Raw genomic sequence first — 23,246 nt, 5'->3', positions numbered from 1 at the left:
CAGAAATCTTACATGATGATAATTTTTTCAGTAGAATGCATCAATTGTCAGTAACTTTAATGTAGTCCCTTCCGAGTCATGCCAAGAGAGCTATCTAATTTTCTACTTTATTCAAACTCTACTTACAAATGCATGAGCATGAAAAGAAAAAGAGAGAAAGAGAAAGAGCGAGAAGGGGGGGGAAGGCTGATAAAATATGGAATAAATTAAACATCAGGGCTTGAATCTCTAAGCAATTTTATTTACTAATCAAAAGTATTGTACATCAATTTTTAAGCATGTTTTTTGTTTGATTGATAAATAGTGTGCTAGTTTCTATAATGAGCAGGACTTTGTACAAAGGTAATGTAATCTCTGTGCTGTACTATATACTTAAGATTATTTTTAAAGGCTAGAGAACAGTTTTTTGCTCAGTGTGAATTGCCTTTAAGTGGATTAAAATCTGCCTAGGATTCTTTCACATATTGCTAAGTTTTGAGAGTAGTATGATACTCACCGTCGCTCCTTCCTGTAAAGTGGCACATACTCCTGGCACCCTAAGAAATAGGGAGCTAGCCCTAACTTTCATGGGGTCTAGCTATCTCTCTCTCCACATATGACCCAGATTCTTAAGTGGCAAGTGTATGTATCCAGATACCCATTAGGATAGGCCAAAACCAGTCACGGGGGTGCTTCTCTTTTAGAAGTTGGATGGGATTTTGCTGCAAAATGGGTATATGGAGCTGGTAAAGAAGTAGATGACTGTATTGCCTATGGAAAAAACATTGACATAAACTGCAGCAAAGGGTTATTTTTCCTTCCTCATATAAAAATCACAGAATCATAGAAATGTAGGGATGGAAGGGACCTAAGGTTTTCCCTCTGTTCAGAGACAGGATACTTAGGCCATCCCTGACAGGTCGTGTCTACCCCCCCTTAGAAACATCCAACAACAGGGACCCCACAATCTCTCTTCCAACACGTCACTCTCCTTGTAGCTAGAAAGCTTTTCCTGCTATTTAATCTAAATCTCCTTTGCTACAAATTAAGCCAATTACTTCTTATCCTACCCTCAGCTGACAGGGATAGGAATTAGTCACCATCCTTTTTATAACCAACTGTGAAGACTGTTTTCATATTTGCCCTTAGTCTTCCCCCCTCCAAACAAACAGACCCACTTATTCCCATCTGTCTTTGTAAGTATTTTTCCTAAATCTCCTGTGATTTCAGTTTCTTCCTCCTATCTGCCTACCTGTTTCTTAATATGTGGAGGCTCGAGCTGGACACTATTCTGAGCAGAGGGGAATGTCTTCCAGACAAGACTCCGATGAATACAACCCAACAAATTTGCCTTCTTTTGAAATAGCAGCTCATTACTAACTTGTGGTCTCTTTTGTGATCTACTACTGTATAGTATTGCTGCTTAGCTAGATATTCCTCAATTTGTGTCTGGCCATCTGGCTTACTCTTCTTACATGTTATATTTCTGCACTGGCTTTTACTGAGCTTTACCTCACTGATTTCAGGCCATTTCTCAGCATTAAGACCATTCTGAATTTTGATCCTGTCCACCAATGTGCCAGTAAACCCTCTCAAATTAGATTGAAGAGAGATGAACACTCAGTCAGAGGTGGTTACTAGATGGTTTAAGTTTCCCTGATATACAGTGAAAAGGATGAACTTCCCTCAGATGGTCTGCTTTGGAGTGACAGACTTTGAGGGTCTGACTGTGCAAAATGTCACAGAACTGGTGGACACATTACCACCTGTCCAAATTGGACTTTGCTCTCTCTGGAGGGCTCAATTCAGCTGGGTAAATAAGTGCAAAAGTGGCCTTACTAGCAGAGGAAGAAAGGAAAAGCCTAATGATAATACACAGTACTTCTATAGCAATTCATGTCTGCAAACATCACCTGATGAATTCTTGTGTCTAAAAGCAAAGCCTCAAAAATCTGAATATGCTTCCTTATAATTCAGTCGCCTGTGTGCAATTATTGGGGCCTCATACTTGTGAAGGAATACTGGAGGGGGCTAATTGCCGGATCATTTAGACCCAAAACTGAATTTCCACACAACAAAGCTATATTCAGCTCTGGAGTTTCGATTTACATCCATCTTTAGCAGAAGTCAGCAGGTGTTTCCTGTGTGGCAGGACCATAACGTTGGAACGCTTTTCTTTTTCAGAGTTTACCACCTTGTGTTTATTTCTTGTTTTCAGCTAACAATCTTTCTCCCTCTCTCTCTTTTGGACTCAAAGTGAAGGTTTTGACCTATTCCAATCTGGGAAAACTATATTTATCCTTTAATCAGATTCTTGCTAAATGTAACACAAAGGACTTCCATTACTGTCAACGAAAGCTTACCTTTAACGGCGAGTTCTTAGCTTCAGGGAATTCCCTTTCATCCAGCCTAACCCACCGTTGTAAGAACTGTTGAACCATTGGGTTTTCATTGTTCACAATCTGGAATCCAGTAACGTTGGCACCTCCATGCATTACTCTCTCCAACGTAATGTCTGTGAAACCCTTGAAGCATATATATAGAAAAGGAGAATTAGTGTCATATGAAGGTTCTGCTACTTGGCTTAGTTTTAAAGACAAAAACTGGTGGCAAAACTATTTTTGATCAGTTACAAGTTTAGTACAGAAGAAACTGGTGAAAGTTCTTTGTGGCTTATAGAAAATATCCTACCTAGGGGACAACTTTAACACTAATAAATTGTAGTCCTGGAATAAAATGGAGTTTAATTTTGGTATCACCTTGTAATTCAGGCCTTTGTGATGGAAAATTGGCTTATGAGAGTGTGGCAATGTTTCCAGATCAGCCACAGTGTACCAAAATGATTTTCAATATTACACATGAGGCCTATTAGAAGATGGCTGGTTAGCCATAGCGTTAGCAAAATACTTACCTTTCTTGTTCAAATATGTAGTGTTGAATTAGTGTGGGGGCTTCCTTTTTGGGCATGTTTGAAGGCAGGTGGTGACAAGGGAGATTGGTCACAACGACCTATCAGGGATCACCAAGTGCTAGACGACTTGAAGTGTAAACTAGCCCAAGAAGTATAGTTTGAACCCATTTTTTTCTCTCCACTGACCAGTAAAGCAGCACAAATGCTCCTTCTTGTCCAGCAGGGTCTGCTGGGAGCCACTGGGTGTGTCTACATGTGCATTAGATCTGGGAGCAGTTTACTTGCCAGTGAATTACTCCTGAGTAAATGCTCCCAGGCAGGCATCTACATGTGTAGGGAAGCAGGAGCAGATGTGCTGCTACTGGCAGCAAACTGCTCTCACTTCCTGGGGCCCTGCAATGGGCCCCAGCTGCCACCAGGGGGAACTCTAGGACCCCCCGGGTGCTAGCCCAGGGGCTGGCAGGGAGCACCAGGGCAGGACACAGCTGTCTCCTGGCCAGGGTTGGGACACTGCTCCCTGTCCCCGGGGGGCTGCCTGCTGCAGAAGGGAGCTCCCAGCCCCAGCTCCCTGATCAGGGCAGGGGACTTGAAAAGAGCTGCAGAGGAGGGGCAGGTCCACCACTGGGGCAGCTAGCAGTGAGCCCCTGGCCTGGTGAGGATTCCCCACCCAGCTGAGGGCTTGCTACTAGCTGCCCCACTGGTGGATCAGGACAGAGGGCTGAGACCTCCCCCTCCCCTGCAGCTCTTCCCAAGCCCCACACCTCAGTTGCCCAACTGGGGCAGAGGGTTGAGACCTGCCCCTGACTGGTGGTGAGCACAGGGGTGGAACCTGCCCCAGCAGCAGGAAGTTCCCGGGTGGGAATCTCCCCTGGTGGCTGGCTGACCAGGAGCAGATTTGCTCTCAGTCAGGTGTCTACACGAGTGCTACTGCGCAGTTAGTAATCACAAGTAAATTTGCTGTGAATGCATTCACTTGCATTTGCAGGTAGCAAATTTACTCACAATTAGCAAGGTTTACTGCTCAGTAAGCATGTGCAATGTAGACGTAAATGCTTACTGTGCAGTAAACTACCCTGCTTTACAGTAAAGTATCTCACATAGACGCACTCACTGCGTCCTGGAAGCATAATGCTACTTGCTACTCTTACAGCTGTGTTGTGACCAAAATCACCCTTGTTACCAGGCTACTGCCATGATATCACACCTTCGAATAGGGTGGGCTCGATCCACCCTGGCCCTGCACCCCGTGTTGTCATTTCATGTCTGTGCCAGGGGACTGCAAATTGGTGCTGTTTGATTCCATAGTAAATTCAATGCAATTGGCCATGCATGGAGCAAGGCAGTGCAGAATTAGGCTCCCTGCATTTCTTATGTATATGAACTCCAGTGAATAGGAATGGGACTGACCCTCTAATGCAGTGAGGCAATTTAAAGCTGTATCGCCACATTAGAAGCAATGCTATTTTAAAATGACTCTTTCCTACTTTAGTCACACAAAGAAAAAAAGTATTACAGAAACTCTTAAGTAGAGAGCATGATTTTCCTAGTAGAATTTTTTTTGCACACAGGAGACACAGAATCTAAAAATTATTCTTCCTGCAGCATCAGCTACAGGAAACCTAGCAGATGACTTTTCAAAAACATCATAAAGAAGTATAGGCAAACTAGAGTGGGGGGGGGGAATGCATTTTTAATATGGATAAAAATATACTGTCCTGTGCCTGATTAATGAACATGTACAAAGTGGTAACTCTCCAGTAAGATGCTACCTATAAAGCACAAATGACTAGCTGTGCAGCCTGGCCATTTTACTAGATGGAATTATAGTTTCAATTTGGCTCTTTATGCCACTTGTATTATATACAAATAAAATGTAATTATTTTCCTAGTGTTTAAATTTAAAAATCTGTTATGCAGAGGATTAGGATTAATCAAGTGTGTTATTTAAGAGGATATAAATTAGTGGAAAACATATAATTGAATTATTATTTTTAAATTAATAGAGGATATGAGCTTCTTAGATAAAACAAAGACTGGATAATTGAGTACAAATTACTATTACATACCAGTTCTGGTATTTACTGAAGTTATTTCTCAAAATCCATGGACTCCTTCATGCATTACTTCCTTGGCTGATTAAAGTTGACACAACCTGAACAGAATACATTACCCACTAACTTAGCTATACTTCTGGTGGCAAAAAAATATTCTTACCAGGTTAGCTAGCATGTAGTGATATCCTCGAGAGTGTTTACCAAGGATTACAACCTGTGTGAGGAAGAGATAACATGCATCACTCAGTGCAAGGGAATGGTTTTCGTAAGGGAAAAACAAACAAATTCAACCATGAATATTTTGGAAACACAGGACCCAGTCCCAGGCAAGTTATCAGGCATTATAACAAAACACCATGATTGAGCTTCATACACCTCTGACACTGATCTGTGGGGTAGCAGAGGACAGTACATCAGGGTAGCTCTGCCAATATTAGCAGAGCCAGACACAGGCATGGGCACACTGGGGGGGCTGCCTGGGGCCCAGACAGAAAGAGGACCTGAAAATGGTTTATTTTTTTCTGTTGTCTGATTATTATCATTATTATCTCTGGTGAAGGGGAGCCCAATGCCAAAAGTTTGCTCAAGGCCACCAAGAGTCTAGGTACAGTGCCGAATATTAGCACCTGTCACAAAGGGAAACAGAGGAGAAAGCAAAGGCAGGGAAATCTAAAAGAAAAGCTCAGCTGCCAAAGGAGACTGCAGAACAGAGATGAGGGATGAGGCTGCAGCAGCTGGGCTTTGCATTAAACTCTCAGTGTCTTTCTTTAACCTAGGGGAAGCGGATATGTACCCCATTAGCAGGTGCGCATAACAAATTTCTCTGTCTGGTCCATGGAAGATATGGGTTATACCGTGTAACCTCATAAATCCAGATGTCAAAAATCCAGAATTCTTGATAATCCAGCACTTTTAAAAAATACATTACATCATAGAGTAGTGGCGGCTAGCTGCCACTATCATCTACCACCCCACGCTGCCACTCTGTGCGCGGCCGCTGCTCTGCGACCAGCCGCCCCTACCCCCCTGCTCCGTGATCAGCTGCCCCTACCCCCCCGCTTCGGGACCAGCCGCCCCTACCCCCCGCTCCGGGACCAGCCGCCACTCTGGTTTCAAAAACCCAGAATTTTCAAATTTCCAGCAGGTGCTCGGTCCTGAGCACACTGGATTTATGAGGCCATACTGTACTTGAATCCCCAGGTGTAGCAATTTATATAAGCCTTGGCAGCTCAGTCCCTTGTAATTCAGCCAGTAGGGCAGCTGCTACACAACTGGGCTGTGTGTGTAACAAGGTCTCTGGAGAAGTTGTGCTCAGAAGCCAGCTTTGGCAATGCTAGACACAATGTCGCTTCCTCTTTTGTATGGAGCTAGCCGCACATCTTCACCAGCAAAACTAAAACTGTGTGGGCCTAGAGGTGCCTTTGCAATGACACCTGTACAATTATGCTGTCTTCAGATTATAACCCCAGTTGTAGAAGTGCAGGCCCATTACCCACATAGGCTCCACGTAGAATTGGGTCCTGCAACAACTGCAAATCAGCAAACAATCCTGCTGACTGAGACAGGATAGAGTTCAGCTACCTCGCTCTTGGCTTGATTATACTAACAAGAATGAAAAGTAGGAAATGTTTCTATTTGATACTGTATTCAGCAGATAGAGCAATGAACAGAGACAGGAATGAGCTCCGTTGGGTAAAAAGGTGCCATTTTCTGGGACACTCGTCAGAGCAGAATTGTGCTCCATGTGGAAATAGCTAGCCTACCACATTATCCAAACCCTCCGACTGCTCCCTGGGTGACAGATAAAGAATCCAGATGCCACTCTCTTGAAGACATCTTTCCAACAACTCCACTTATCTCTTTGATAAGCTCAACTGACATTTGAGTTGATGGCTTTAGATATACTGCTGAGTCTGTTACAATACTTGATTAAATTATTAAGTTCCCGATTGCCTCTTTGGGTTGCCTTGTCCTTAATAGATGCCATTTCTTTTAAATTCACATTTAATTCTGAGGAATTTGCATACTTCCAGCAGTTCAAAAATAAATTGCCGCTCAGGTCCTCTTGAGAACTGTATGTACACTCTGTTGGTAGAAAGCATCTGCTTCTTTACACTCGCATTTGTTTTCTATGGAAATGTGTGTGCTTCCCTTAGATCCATCTGGCATGCATGCTATTTGCATACTGAATACTCTGTATGTTTGAGTCTTACATTAAAAGGGGTGATTTACTTTTAAAAGGTTAGAGGTAAAGGATTTTAGCCCTGTAAATCTTCACTATTCTTCACCATTCAAACCTTAGTAATGAAAAGAACTTTTTTTCTCCTAAAAATGTGCGTATTTCCTGAGAGACAATACCACTAGGGATTAAGGGCCAGATTCTGCCCTTGCAACTGAACATGGGGTTCCTGTTGATATCAATAAAAATACAGCAAATCGGTGTGTAGGAAGTTGGACTCACTCATGCCAATTGAGCAAATCTCTTAACAGTGACTGGAAATAGTTATACTGCATCAGTGTCTAAAGAAAGGTTCAACTGCTAGATTCAAGTCTTAGTTTTAAAGCATTTCCCAGAACCTGTTCAAGTTTAATTACTGAATTACCAGATTTCACCAAATCCAAGATGGTTTCAAGTTTAACATGACGCCCTAATGCATGGAAAATCATTCATTTGTTATAATTGTCCATGTATAAAATCTAATTATCGGAGGGGTGTCTTAAATTCGTAGCCATCACTGATGCACCAGGGAAAGCAGCAGCAGAGGGGAGAGTGGTGGGTGGTAAATGGCAGGGGCGCAGGCAGCCTGGCCCTGCCTGTCTGGTCTGCCAGACCCCCTCTGCCACTTCCCTGGCCTGTGCCTGTCCCCCCTAACATATCTCCCCCTACTGCCCCCCCAGCCACTTATCTCACCCTATCACTGCTCACCCTATGGGATACAGAGCACGTTGTGGCCAGGCAGCAGTGGTAACAGTGGCAGCTCTGGCTTCAACCCTGGCCCCAGCCCAGGGCAAGTGGCAGCTGTGGCTGCAACTCTGGTTCTGGCCCCACACCCAGCCCCAGCCAGGCAGCAGGGGCAGTGGGAGCTCTGGCCCCAGCCTGTGGCAGGCAGTCCTCCATGATGAACAGGGGCATAAAAACCTCTATCTTAGGAAATATGGTAGATCTCACTAATGCTTCTTAAAATTCAACACATATGGCACCCTAAAAGCTGAGCAACCATAACCCACGCCCAGCAAACAGTGCGGCAATATGAATAGAAAGAGGAGTTGCTGGATTAGTGAGCACAGCAGAACCAATCAGCCACATCAGTGTTACTCCTGTGGGAGTGAAAGAATGGATAACCCTTTTCAGATGAAGGAAAGCAGCAGTCTAACAAATAAATCTCATCAACCACTTATATTGTGCAGCTTATATAACAAGTGGGATATTGAATAGTAGCACTGAATAGAAAGCTAGGATTACAGGACAAGGATTTCGCCGAACTACATGTCTTCAGCAAGTTTCACTTCCGAGAGTTAATATTGCTTTCACCCTGACTGAAAGAAAAGCTTATAAGTTTTATACTGAACAAAGGAGGAAAAGAAATGGTTAGAAACTATCATGAATAATTCAGACTTCTGATTCGACATCATTTTTATCTTCTAGATAAAAAAGCTTATATTGTCTGCTTTAATGTAGACTAGCTATAACCTTACAATTTTAAAATTAACCCTTAAAATGTCACTAGTTAATGAGCAGAAAATCTAATAGGGTCACCATTAAAAAAAAATCCTTGGCTTTAGAATAAGAGTCTCAAATTTATCGGCCTGTACTAGATGTTCTTAATACTGGGTGGATTATGGGATTACATTTGTTGTCAGAGATTAGATCAGCCTGGAGAAATTGTAGTTTACTTCTTTGCTTGGGGAAAATGCCATTTACTTATTATAATTATCAGTTACCATGGTAATCAGCAAGCAAGTAGAATTTGTGCCCGGGCTTTTAAATTTTTATGGCCATTTTGCAAGACTGGACTGCACTGCTTAGGTAAATTTGTTCCATTTGTCCCAGGTTGAATTGTTACAAAGCCACTTGACATTTTTCTAGCAGTAATGATGAAAAAGCATTTACTTTTGATATGCGGCTGCACAAATTAGCTTGGGTTAAGGGAGTATTATCATTATAAAGAAAATTCTCAATGAAAAGACTCTCTCTTTGCAGGCTAGTGGCTCTCTTCACACCACGTACCTCCTCTCATGGAGTATGTTTATACAGCAAAATAAACATATGATATGGTAAGATGCCTATACCACATGGTATTACATATATCACACTAGCTAACGAGGGTTATAGTAGCAGTGACAATGCAGTGGCAAGGGGTTTAGCGCGTGTTAGCAACTACTATACAATTCCCCACAAACTCTAGTTGCTAATATAACCTGAGGCTAGTGTTATCTCACTCTTCATGGTTATCGTTACCAGTGCTAGGTAGACTCAGATTGCACAAGTATGCTGGCTCATTTTAAAGTCATGCCTTCACACCATACATGCTCTTCTAGGAGTCTATCTTTGTTAGGATCACAGCAAGCTCCATTCACATTTTATTCACTGAATAAAGAACAGTGAACCTGGAAAATCTCCTAGAATTACCAGTACAATGACTCGCTTAAAAATTTGCATAATCTTTAAAACACCCATTGGGGTATGACAATCAAGAAGACACTACTGTATTATTTCCTTGATGTAAATGTACACTGGCCAAGAACAGTGGTGAACAGCAAACTAGCAAGCCCAGCTAATGCCTATTTAGATTTTGTCTAAAATCAGATGCATTGCAGTCTAGTCATTTCAGTGTGTTTGACAATATTATTTATTCCCCTTTCCTTAAAAATAAAAAGTGAAAACTAAAATCAGGCCACAAAAGGATAGAAAACTGTTGTATTCTGTCAGACTGCCTGCTTTAAAGGTCATAATTCAGATATTTATAAGACTATTATATCTTTCTATCAGATAAAATACTGAAGATGACAAGCAGTGTTACTACAAAAGAAGGCCTAACGATTTTTCCTGTGGTCTTCATAAATGACAACTCATAGGAATACACCACTTAAAAAGAGTGACAGCCAGAGATGTGCTCTCTTGTAACACATCTTTCCATTTCTATTCAGCTAGGGAACAATGAGGACATTTAACTTTTGTACTAGTGTTACCCAGATGTTAAAAAAGAAGAATTAAAAGGCGATCGACCTTTCTAGAGCTTCCAATTTTAAGACATAGCAAAAATTAATGAGTTTGGTATCAAGGAATTTTTGTTGTGAAATTGTGTGTAATATAAATAATCATAGAGATGAAGCTATCCCAATCCTGAAATGATTTGCACATGTTTAAATATGTGAGTATTCCCACTTCCTTTTAAGCTACGTCTCTGAGGATTTTGGTACGGGTACCTAAGTCCATAGGCCTTGTGTTAGAAATATTACATGGTATGACTTTACCAATAACTGACACAGGTAATAAGAAGCACTTGAATGGCATTTTTCCTTCTCAAAGTCCTATGTAAATGTAAGAGATATTGTCACAATGCCTTTTAGTAACAAGCAAACAAATAATGTGGGCCAAATTTTCCAAAAAGCACAAGACAGGTTTCTTGATTCAGGTGTGGAGTTGACTGGGCCACTCAGACGTGACTACCCAACTTTGAGGTCAATACTGATTGCCTGTTAAGGTGACCTTTGACATGACAGAGGTTCCCTGCTAGGTTGGCAATAACTGTTTATCAAGCCAAGTGAGTTGTGGGCCACCCCACCTTACTCTGTTCTCCTCGCGTTGGCCAAGGGAAGGTTTTGTACGAAAGCATACTATTTAGGGGCTCCAAATAGACCGAGCCTTGTCCACACAGGTGGAATGTGAATGATCTATTTGTGATCCAAGAGAGATTTTTCCATTTGCTGACTGAGGAGTTTTTCACTTCCTCTGGAACTGTCCATAGGGATCATCTGGTGGGAAATGAAAATGTTTGGGCAATCTAAACAGAGGGGCAGGCATATTTTTCTTCCAGTGTACTGTGGCTACTGAGTTTGGCAAGACATAGGGCCCTGATCTGGGTATTAGTGAAATTGTACTTGGGTGGTGGCTCTTAGGTTGTAAAATGTAAGTCTCTTGCTTTAATTTCCTTGTCTCAGTCCCCTTACTCAAAGCTTGGATCTTGCTTTGGGTGCAAGCTGGTGATGCTTGAGTGCATGGCCTAAGTTAAAGCCTCCTTCATACATGGACTTAATTCTACCTGACACTGGATACCTGACAATGGTTGAGGAGTTGTAGCATCTCAAGCAGCGTTTCATGTGGTCTACAGCAGAGCTGTTCACCTTCCAAGTAGCCATGGGTTATGCATTTCTCCATATTGAATTGGAATTGGAAATATGGAGAAAAGCGTATGGAAATATGCTTTTGTCTCAAGATGAAGCCTCCCTCAAGGATTCTGAATATGTATTTTATGCTGGACCATCTTTGACTAAACAGCCCAACAGATATCAGACATTTCTCCCTCTATGTTTCTTCCCCCTTTGTTCGCCATCACCGAGAGGTCAGATTCCTAAAGGAAGCAGCACAGGCTGAAGCACGGTGGCAGCAACATGACCCAACTGAAAAGATGACATGTCTTTGCTTTCAGTGAGAAGAAACTACTTCCACAGTCCATGTACTGTCATGCCTCATGCACTGGAACAAACACTAACCCTAAAATCACTGGGGTATATCTACCAAAAAGCCATTTATTTCTCCAAATGAAATGGGTTAATGGAATTAGAATCTAGCCTCCAGGGAATTTGAGGGTCCAACAAGGTAACCAATATTTTATGTATATTAGTAACTTGAGTATATTAGATACTTGAATATTAAAGGAGGATTCTATTAAATACTAAAATTTAGATCCTAAACACATATGCTTTGTCACAGACAAAAATAACTACATACATTGATGAGATTAATTCATGAACTGTTTTGGAGATACAGTGTCCATGAGGAAGTGTCACAACTATGCAGGTTTTCCCAATAATCAGATTTTGTATTTTCATCTACTATACGAGGTAGCTGAAAGTGAACATAAAAATCCACAGACTCTTTTTTTTCCATGTAGTTAAGGATCTATGGATTTTGCCTGTACGCTTCTGCTGCCTCACATAAACTTGTCATTCTGCCTCAGAACTGAAATCCTACCTTTTTACACTGTAGTATATTAAGTACTGTAGTTTTGGATGCAAAACATGTACCTTAAGTCTCCTTTAAAGCAATCCAACATCACAGATATTTAGATTATATGGATCTGAGGATCCATAATTTCTCAATGACAGCTGATCATGTATTAAGTATAGATCCCTTTAAAAGACAGCACTTCTTCCACTACTGCAATATTGCTACAGTTCTATAACATAAGACTTTATATTCTTACTAGGTGTATGAAAATCACAGGGCAGAATTTAACTCTTACTGGACACATCTACATGAGCTGCTTTACTGCACAGTAGCATAGTTTACTGTGCAGTAAGCATGAACACTCACATGTGCACATACTTACTTTGCAGTAAATGATGCTATGCATGTGTAAATCTGCTACCTTTAAATGCAAGTAGCAAATTTACTTGAGAGTAGTTACTGTGCAGTAACACGTGTATAGACACCAACTGACAACAAATTTGCTTCCAGTTAGCCCTGCCATTGGGCTTGAGGCTAGCTCCAGGGCTCTGGCTGGGTGCCTCTCCTGCCCCAGGACTGGGCTGGCTCTTTGGCAGCCCCAGCCTCAGGCCCTTAAAAGTCTGCAGAGATTTTTAGCTCTGAGGCACATGCAGGGAGCTTGAGGCCACTCCAGGTTAGCTGCACCAACCTGCCTGCACCTGGCACTGCTGCCTAGCATTGCAGTGCCACACAGCTGCTAGGCCTGTGCTGAGCAGGCCTGCAGGGTGCCCCAGGACCCAGGCTGCAGCTATGTTGTGTGCAGCAGTATGGGTGGCCTGCCTGAGCCCCTGCCATCAGGTGAGGGCCCCTCGGCCCTCTAGCAGCCCATCCCACTGAGCACCCTGGCTGCAGCCTCCACCAGCAGCTTGGGAAGCCTGGACCAGAGCCTGCCCCAACAGCTCCGCAGCCCCAGCCCCAAGGCATGGCCAGCCATGTCACCACCAGCTGCCAGCAAAGTCATCTCTTCCCTGGGGAGGGGCCCCTGGCTGGGTCCCTGCACACCACATCCTGCCTTCCAAGGACACTGCCTGGAGCCACATGCCATCACCACCAAGCAGAGCCACCAGCCACACCGGCCCAAGCCACGTGGTAAGCCCTGCACTGGGGGAAGGCCCTCCAGCCCCTGCCCCTGGTCCCCCTCTCCGCCCCGCCCCGGCCCAGCCACACTCCCCTGGCTCCAGGTTTCCCCCCAACAGTGCACGGGGAGGTTGGAGACAGTGCAAAATTTTATTGAGCAGCTGTGCCCTTGCAGCTGAGTGGGCATGGGCCTCTCACATGCTGGGGAATGCATCAAATCTAACGGTGATGTCCTCCTTGGCTGTGGAAGGCAGAGACATGTAGCACAGCCACAGGTAGCCCTCTGGGTGGCAGTGGAGGCTGTGGGGCAGCCCAAGCAGTAGCAATGCATAGAGGGTGCACGGGGGTGCCCGTGCACCCCCTGACAGGCACCCCCAGGGGTGCAGCCAGAGCCCGGAGCTCCTCCCAGTAGTGGCAGGGGCCTATTACAGGGCTGCAGGAAGTGGCAGTCATTTGGTGCTAAGAGCATGTGTAGATGTCTGCCTGGGAGTGTTTACTCACAAGTAGTTTACTTGGAAGTGATCTCAGATCAAATGCACATGTAGACATGCCCACTGCATTTGACATAGCATTTGACAATAGAGTGCAGGTATTTATTTATCTGCACTAATAAAAATCTTATACCTCCAAGATAAGTCATGGCTGTGTATTTTGATCCTTCTAAGTTAAGAAAAGACCAACGTCTGAAAGCCATGTTGCTTTTTCTTGCCATTCCTTCTTACTAATAGCATCTTTTCCTGTAACTTTGTTGACATTTGCTGACTGAAGGTGATGCAATGCAAGGTGCATCTGATGATGTCTTCATAAAAGTTTTTACCTGAAACCGTTTAGAAAAAAATTACTGTCTGAATCACAGGTTTTGAGCGCACATTATGTTTTCTCATTTTCTTTCAATTTGGTGTGATGTTTTCTGGAAATGTATGGTGCCTTAAAACTTTCTTCTTGTTTATGTTCCGCTTCCTTCTTGTTGGAACTTAACAATACAACCAGGTCAACTAAACCAGCCACACTCTTTTTGTTAAAGGATACACTCTACTCCCAAAACATCAGGCCCTTGCAGAGACAGAAATGAAAAGATTTACAGCCCTTTGCAGGTGACATTTATAATCACAACTGTTTACTCTTCAAGCCAAGCAGAATTTTTTAACTAACTCTCTTTTAAATGAAGATCTTTTCTTGCCTCGATGGATGAGAACAAAAAAAAAAGAAAGGTGTTGTATCTCTCAGCATTGCGTCCACCTCCACAAGCCATGTTCTTCAGAACAAAGACCTTGAAGCCAAAAAATCAATCCAAAACAAAAGCTACCCTTCACCACTCAAAGCCATTCCACACACACCAAGATCAGAGTCAGGCATTTATTACAATGCACGACACATTTCTTTATCAGGACATGAAAAAGCTAATCAAAAGGACAGCCACACAGATTTTGTTGGAGAGACATCTTTGTTCCTTTTGCTGCAAAGGGATTCTCAAGAGTAAACCTTCACTCCTACAGACAAGTCCAATGGGACCAAGAACATGTGTACTGCCTATATGTTTTTGTCTCTGCATTTTTTATTAGTAAGCCCTTTAACTTTACAAGTGTAAATAATAAATTAAATAAAATGCCAACTGTATTATAAAGGTGTCCTACCAGCACCCTAGCTAAGCTTACAATGAATTTTTCACTGCAAGAGGAAGGTAAGTCCTTTAATTAAACATGTCCATCTCCAGCAGTTAGCTCAGAAACAAACACACACTTTAACGTCCCAGGTACTTTCCACAGAGACTAGAACATTCTTTGTAGAATCCCAAAAGATTGAAAAATTGCAATTATGACAATTTCAATGTTTTCTCTGAGCTGTATAACATCATATTCTCAAATTCACCAACTTAATATTTCTCACAGGGCTCAAGTCTACAGAAAACCATAGAATATGCCAATTTCTGGGCATTTCAAAGGGCAATAAGTTACTGGGCTTGGTCACCCAAACTGGTTTATTCTTCATTTTGGTGGCCAGCAGAACATTACGTCTCTCCAGAGGAAATTTGCCCCGTGGCTCCATAGCTTACCTGTTCTGTTTTCCTCTCTCCTTCTTGCCTAGAGAGGAAAAGTGCTCCAGTGACTAAGGGCAACAGCACAGACCCCTGCTGTAAAATTGATGAGAATGTGCCTGAGAAATTTGAGTCATCTGTTTAAAGGAAATTGCGTGCACGGGAGATGCCCTCAGCACACATGTAAAACAGTTTCTCAGACATATGAGAATACCAAAAAGATATCCATGTGATTTATTTTTTCCACCTTGTATTCACATGGGATTTTAGGGAACTCGTAAGCACTTCTACCCCATTATGATCTCACAAGGAGAGCTTACTGCTGACATTTATCACTCCCTCTGGGAATGTACCTTTTAGCATTAAGTCCGTTTGCAAGAGAAAGCCTTACTGCTTCGCTACTCTGACACTGGGTCTCTATTGACAACTCTGCTTTTCTCCATTTTTCTTGGGAATCCAAAATAAGCTGAATTCTTGATAGCTGCCAGAAGAGTGAACTTGTGGGTAAACAGCAGATGCTTTGCAGTGAGACAGGACAAAATGAGCCAGTACTTATCAGTCAACTGTCTGCCGGTTAGACTGGAAAAGCAGAGCTCACGCGCATGTCCATATTGGCAGTATTACCTCCCTGTCTCTCCAGCAATAACTAGGAGCTCATCTCCCTCGTTGCATCGGGCAGCCAGTTCTTGTCCCAGTGACCAGACACCTCGGTCCTTTGCTGAAAGGTCCAGTCACGATGCTTTCATATGCTGTTTTCCTTCGCCGCCTGTCATTAAAAGCTAATGTCCAGTTGATGACATTGCACTATATCACCAAGGTAACTTCATTCACTTGCTGATGGTTCTTGATGATTTTTTTATACTAATCCAGAGATAGATTTGTCTACGTGGGCAGGCAGAGAAATGTACTCTTTCAGTCTAACTAGCTCACAGTACAATGGGGAGGGATAAACAGCCATGCATATTTTTCATAAAAATAATACAGAAGTTCTCCTCCCTTCTACAAAGCAGGATCTCGCCCGCCCTTCCTCCCTTGCCCCAGAGTCCAGGGAAGATCATCTGCTTCCCTTTTGGACAAAGTGTCTGCTTTGACATGTGCATCCCTCCTCATTAATTGTTTCCTTGTTCTAATCACAGAAGGACAGACTCGGCCTCACAGCCTGGAGGCAAAACCTTTCGTATGATGGAGCCAAGTTATGGGGTGAGCGGTCAGTCTATGCTGCAAAATGTCCCCAAAAGATGGCTGCAGCTTTCTGAGACACTATGCAATTGCAAGACACCTCTTGTCCAATCACTGCATAGCTCTCTTCCCTAGGAAACAGCTTATTGAACAAATGCCTATACAGTTGGAACGCTCTATTAGCACCAGCCTGCATTAGCACAGTATGCAGCCCTGTCTTCGAAGGGTTGAAGAAAAACAAAAGGTTTGTCAAAACTAGGAGTCACTGGGACTAGATCTTTGTTTAAGGCATCTTTCAGTGTGCAGAAAGGCATTTCATTCTGTTCAGGTCAGATGATCTTTTCTGGACTGTCACTTTGATACAGAGAAGTGATGGGAGCTGCTAGGGAGGTCAAATGGGATATTATTTCACAGGATAGAGGCCTTAATAAATGAGTAATGGAAGATTTCGTATATAAATCCCCCAAACTAACCCTGCCATTCCAACAAGGAATTGGGCCTATTTTTTGATTTGGGGAGTTCACTAGTCCTTACCTCCTTCCTTTGCAGGTTCTGATTTTCTGTGGCTGCCTCCTGCCACCCCTACTTTACACTTTTCCACCTGCATATTCAAGGTCCTTACTTTTGCAGGCAAGCAAGGACCTTTCTGATCAAAAAACATGTTCTTTTTGGTCAGCTAAAATACAAATGTCATCAGTACATACAGGGTAAACCTCTCCATTCCCCTTAACAGCTGATCTACCACATGTTGAACAGTGGCCAAAGCCTCCTTAGACCAAAAGGTAAAGCTGTAATTCAGAAAAGCCCTATGTGGTTGAGGCTGAGTACAGATTTCACCTATCACCCGAGTCCAAAGGCACTTGCCAGTAACTGTCAGTGGGGGCTGTGGTGGTAAGGCAACAATACCCCACTTTTCAGCTTGCCTAGACTCTTTTTAGTCCTAAGCATGGGACAAACTTGAACAGTGTTAACATGAAGCACTCTGCGTTCTACACAGGTTTTGATCAAGCCATCTGTCTGAAGTAGCTGCGCCACTGATTAGACCCACAGGTGGTTTGACTGATGAAATCCCCCTCTGTTTCACAATGTCTGTGATTTCTTTTTTCCAGGACTCGCATAGTTTGCCCCAGGATGTGAGGGAAACATGCAGTGGGAGATGTCACCTGCGGGCAGAAAGGTGAGTGAGCCCAGGTTTCCCGGAGGACGCCCACGGCACTTCCCCAACCTCGCTGGGCAGCAGTCAAGTAAAGAAGGGCAGTGATCCCAGCACGCAGCTGATCTCTGTTTCTGCTACCAGGTCTTCCAAGGGATCTTCCTCCTTTTCTTCTCACTGTTCACACTGTTAAGACTGTCAGAGCACAGTCTCATAATATTTACTTATTACTCTCTGCAACAATAAGACAATGTTAGCTGCTTGAGGACCTTAAAGGGCCCATTTCAGGCAGCTTATTTTTCCACAGTGGAAGAAGTAAGCACCATAGCCTATACTGTATGAGCAGTGGTCATAGCAAGCCATACCCTTCTCCTGAGCTGTGGCTGGGCTGTCCAAGGACTTGGGTTTTTCTTACCCAATTGATTCCCAGCTCCTGCAGGGTTCTCATGCACTGGTATCACAATAGGCTCCTCCTGCTCACTGTCAGAGCTGTACAATTTAGTCTCCAGACGACTAAATGCTATAATATAACTAAAATATTTTTAGGGCTTAATACAGTCCAGGTAAAACTTTTTGGTTTGCAATATGCATTACTTCAGATTAGATCACCTAATAGTTCCTTGTAGCCTTAAACTCCATGTAACTATGTTGAAAGACTGTGCTGGTTCTTAGTAATGCAGACCACCCTACACAACCAACACCTGACTCTTCTTGTGACCCAGTGAAGAAATTAATTCCTTCAGTCCTAGGAGCTCTCAATACAAAGGTGAGCAGGTAAATCAAGTCAAACATTTTTCAGAAAAGCTATTCAGAAATGTCCTGCTTTCCCTTAGAATTACAGTTTCATTGGAATTACAAGGCAAATGCTGTATTCACAGCAAGGGTTCTTCGATGTGAATGAGGGTCCTTGGAAAGAGAATTCTTCTTATATAAAGCTTTCCTGTATTCAGCAACCACGTCAGGATCACTTCAAACTATTATTTGGATATAACCCAGAAGTGTCGCAGTAATTCAGTCCCAGTGCTCACACAAGAATCTTTTGAAAGGGGGTTTGTACTGCAGAGAATTGCCTTCTAGCAGGCTGAAAAACACTGAACTGCAGCCACCTTTTCTTCCTTTTAAACATTTCCTTTCATTTTTTAAGGCCTTATGAAATTAAAAATACAGTGCAACCTCCTACAGGGAAGACAATTTTATAGCACTTCACCGTAAATGGATGTTCACTGTAACTGGAATTATACACAATCTTTTCTTCTCAATACATTAAAGGAGTTTTAAAGGTTTATTCTACTTAATCATAAACAGAGCTGTGTAGTATCTGAGTTCCCTGTATAACTGGGTGTATAAAACCGGAACCAGGAGAAATTATGAAGAGTTAATTCATTTTTATTAGATTTTTATACTGCAATGTAGACTTTTTACTCATAGAGAATAGTAATATTACAGGATTGTTTTCCCTTAACTGTTCTTTTAATTGTAATTTCTTGGGAGGTAAAGGAATATTGGCTATTTTTAAGGGATCATACCTATCACTGATAATTCTGTCTACGAGTATATTTTGAAGGAACTGAATTCCAACAGCAAATACTCAAACAAGCTTGCTGATATAACAATTTATGCATGTAGCAATTTGGGATTTTTCCTCCCCTCTGGTAGCACATGATTTCCTCTTAAATTCTTATGCTATTTTCATTCTTAAAGTTCACCAGGCAAGTTGGCTGCTGAATAAACTGCAAGTCACACAGCCCACACTGTTTGCTACACCTGCATGAAAAAGGGAGTTGCTTAGGTGGGTGGGGACATAAAGGGCCTGATTCTCTTCTCACTTAGAATATATCATTGTACACATGAAGTCAATGGTAAGCTGGGTTGCATTAGTAAAGTATCATGGGCATGAATGTAGATAGACTGAGGATGACAGACTTGCAAGGATGCAGCATTTAGTTGAAACACTTTCCATTGCTTTGGATCAGCAGAGCTGCACCTCTGCTCCAGAAGCTATACGCACTGGTTGTTAAATACCTCCATTGTTCTCCAGACTATGAAAGCTACAGACCCTGAGACAAATCCTGGCCCTAAAGAGCTTACTATTTAAAATTTACTGTGCAAATGCTCCAGAAAACTCACATGGGAACTTCATGGGCCTTTGGGGTTTGAATAGGACTGGTGGCGCCTCTTCCTCTTCTGCATATCTAATGCTTGTGTACAGCAGTGAAGCAATGTGTCCTGACTTGGGTATTGGCAAGAACAGCCATAAGGCCCCTACAGCTTTGCTTCTCCTGAGTTAGGGTGCCCCCTTATAAAGGAGCTCATGGAGACACCAGCACTCTCATGCTGCCCCTAGTTATGTATATCATCGGTCTGCACAAGGGTATTACACTATTACTGTTCATTTTTTATTCTGTGTTTCTTTCTTCTCTCCGTTGGTTCAACTGAGTTGTCTCCCTGATGGTTGCCTTGGAAACTAATTAAGGAGAGACTTTGGGTGGAAGCAGAGTTTCAAGCATTAAACTCTATTTGAGAGACAGATGCAGAAATTAAAGCAATGCCTGAAAAGATGAAAGGGTTTATCCTTTATTTTGCAAAGAAAGAACTACATTAACTGTTAGGACAGTAACAATGCAGCATCTTATGCAACACTGGTTTTTAAAGAGAAGTGAGCAAGGGATTTAAATCCAGCCTGGTTCAAAGTGGTAAAAGTGACGTGGAAAAGGTTCTCAGTGCAATTAGGGATGGTGAGATGACCACCCACATTGATTCAGATAAAACTGAACACATCATTTTTTTGACCAAGTTCCAGGCATCCATCCTGCTCTCTCTCCTTCTCTTTTTTATTTAATAAAAAACATGTCTTGCGAATGTTGTTAATAAAAGAAACCACCAAGATAGCCACAAATATCCAAACCGGCTTTCTTTAGACCATATACTATCCTAAAGTATCAGTACAGCTTCTCTCCTAATACCAGACCTGAGCACCTCCAGCAATCTGAGAGTATCTTAACGGCCCTCTCAGCCCTTGGTCTTTCTACTAAGGCTGCCAACAAGGGGAACAATTAGTGCCAACTACTGAAGTAGTTTGTACAATGTAGATACTGTTTAAATAATAACGCGTGCAAAAAGACTTGCTGACAGTACTTGGCAAGGACAACCACAAATGAACATTTGATTTCTGAGCTTTAGAAAGGAAGCAAAACATGACTAGTCGTACAACAAATGAAAAAAATAGTTTTTCTAGATACCTATTCATTGAAGTTCAAAGCAAATAGTTCTAGCTTTCTTTCAGAAAATGCATTGTCAACCATCCAAATTCAAGCTAATTCTATTCATTCCAGCTAATTCAAGAACACTATACAATTTCCCTACTTACCCACTGCAACTACAAAAGATTTTGGCTTAAAATGCATACAATTAATTTACACTATTATCTATATGAATATACGCATCTCATTGCACATACACACATATAATATGTACCATGGTAAAAATATGCAAAAGATCAACAGCAGGTGGACACACATGCGTGTATTTATGGCAGGTTAACCATAAATGGTAAGTGTGAATCCAGGGCAGAATAATACAAGGTCTCACCAGAGACCAGAATTTGGAGCAGGGCAAAAGATTTTTTGTTGGAGCTGTTCTACTATTAGAGGTGCTGAATATGTGGGGGCCCAAGGGCCCTGGCCCCCCTCAGGCAGAGGACTGTCACCTGAAATGCATAAAACTTTTCACACGTCCATCAACTTGGACCCCTCAGCAAAAATAAAAGCCAGCCTCCTTGTCTACTGTACAGCAGAATGTACACTTATGATGATGAAATTGTTTTAATAGTATCATTATTAATTATGTAATTAATGCTCTGAACTGTGATTTTACTGGCCTTTGAGTCATTTTATTTCAGAACCTGTTAAAATCCAAGTGAGCTTAATCACTCTGCTGTACAAATAATTCTGATTGTTAAGTCCTTGTCATTTTGAATCTGGGAAATCTTATGAGATCTAGATGGTGTCCTTTAAAAAAAAATTAACATTTACAAGCTAGGCAATCCATCCCATGGGAATGTCTGAACGGTTTGATATGTTCGGAGAATTATTCGGGTCTGAAAAGAGCGTTTCCTTCTCCATAGCTCATTACCATGTCTGCAGTTTCATTTTTAGTTTAGTTCCTGGTTGCTTCAGGCCCTTCAGGCATATATGGCTGTAGCCACTGGTGCTCATGCATGCTTCACTCAATTTTGCCAATATTGCTAGCTAAGGTCTTGAAGAGTGGTGATCTCGGGGCACATTTACATGTGAATATTAATGTGATGCAATAAACTCTGGTGCTTATGGCATACGTTTATTGTTCCCAGGCATATGTTTACATGTGTGCCTGGGATCACAGCATGCCGAGCAGGGTTCAAGCAGTGCACAGGGGGTCAGCCTGCCAGTCCAGGGCTGCTTCCCCCAGCTCAACATGCTGCAGAGAGGCTGGCTGGGACACGAGGGTACTTCAGCGTGCGGCTAGCCAGCAGGCAGTCCATGCACTGAAACATCCTTGTGCCCCAGGTAGCCGGGGCAGTGTCTACATCTGCTCTGCGGCATTTTTCACGCTGTTGCAGAATACTACTTGTATTTGCAAGTGGTATCTTGCTGTGCTATAAAATAGTTTACTTCAGCCTAATAGGGGGTGGATGTGTGGACACATGATGTATAGCGCACAACTAATTAGCCTGCTGTGCAGTGAACATCTCATATAGACGATCCCCAGGTGATTCCCACTTCATGTCATGGGAGATCTCAAGTCCAGTTTGTTTTTTTCAAGGCAGAAATGAACACGATGCTTGTGAATTCCCGTTCTCCCTTCCTATTTCCCAAATGGACTTAAGGGTGTTTAGAGTGGTATAATCTGTGTTGGGGACACAATAGGTTGTTTCTTGGTAATCTCAGATTCCAACGTAAATACTAGATTTTCTCAATACTCAGAACACTTGATGAGCAAACGTCCAAAATTTCAAATTTGTAGCTCACTGGGAACATGTAATTGTTTGTTTTTTTTCCCAGTCACTATATATATATATATATATATATATATATATATATATATATAGATATATAGATATATATATATAGATTAGATATTCCCTCGGTGCCTCATGCTGAAACTCACTGAAACCCTTTCCCTGGCAAACCAAGACCTACAGAGGACAAAATCCTGGAAGGTGACCACTCTGTGGCAGAGCCCTTACCAGTGCCCCAAAGCTCTGTGCTTCCTATGAGAAATCTGATCCTCAACGGGGGAAAAGAAAAAAGCAGGCAGAGAATACCCAGTCTCTCAGCACCTTACATTTAATATACCCGTTTGATTGTTTGCAAGCTGTCAGTGCTTCTGGGAGAATGCAGACGTGCCAGTACAGTAATTTAGCTTTACAATGTAACACAGCCGACTTAAAGCACATACGACATGCAATGTGAAAACAGGACAATCTTTGCACCTGGACTTTTCGTCTTTCTTTTTTGTTTTTATGAGCACTGACTGTGCAACATAAATACTAATTTGTTGTTATTCATTTTGAAAATGCCATTAATCCAAACTTCCATGCATTTCACTGAAGGCTCTTTAAAGTATTACAGGGATGGCTGTATCAAAATATTGTAGGCCATCTTCTTAAT

The 23,246-nt window shown here is 42.4% G+C and overlaps 1 protein-coding gene across 6 annotated transcripts in view; it reads right to left on the bottom strand.

Moving 5' to 3' along the window:
* Window positions 1-23,246, bottom strand: part of GRIA3 (glutamate ionotropic receptor AMPA type subunit 3) — a 222,216-nt gene that overhangs the window by 86,178 nt on the left and 112,792 nt on the right. For all 6 annotated transcript variants that reach the window (XR_016443972.1, XR_016443973.1, XR_016443974.1 and 3 more), the window contains exons 5-6: window positions 5,105-5,158; window positions 2,343-2,504 (exon numbers count right to left, since the gene is read on the bottom strand). Coding sequence is in view for 3 of the 6 variants with exons in the window: in XM_090061112.1 (XP_089917238.1) it covers window positions 2,343-2,504; window positions 5,105-5,158 (216 nt within the window). In the remaining 3 variants the exon portion in view is untranslated. The remainder of the gene's footprint in view (window positions 1-2,342; window positions 2,505-5,104; window positions 5,159-23,246) is intronic.

Source organism: Crocodylus siamensis, chromosome 8 (assembly GCF_052110815.1).
Source record: "Crocodylus siamensis isolate JL-2025a chromosome 8, ASM5211081v1, whole genome shotgun sequence".
Taxonomy (NCBI): Eukaryota; Metazoa; Chordata; order Crocodylia; family Crocodylidae; genus Crocodylus; species Crocodylus siamensis.
The sequence above is the reverse complement of the archived record's forward strand: the minus strand, read 5'-3'. Positions and strand labels throughout refer to the sequence as shown.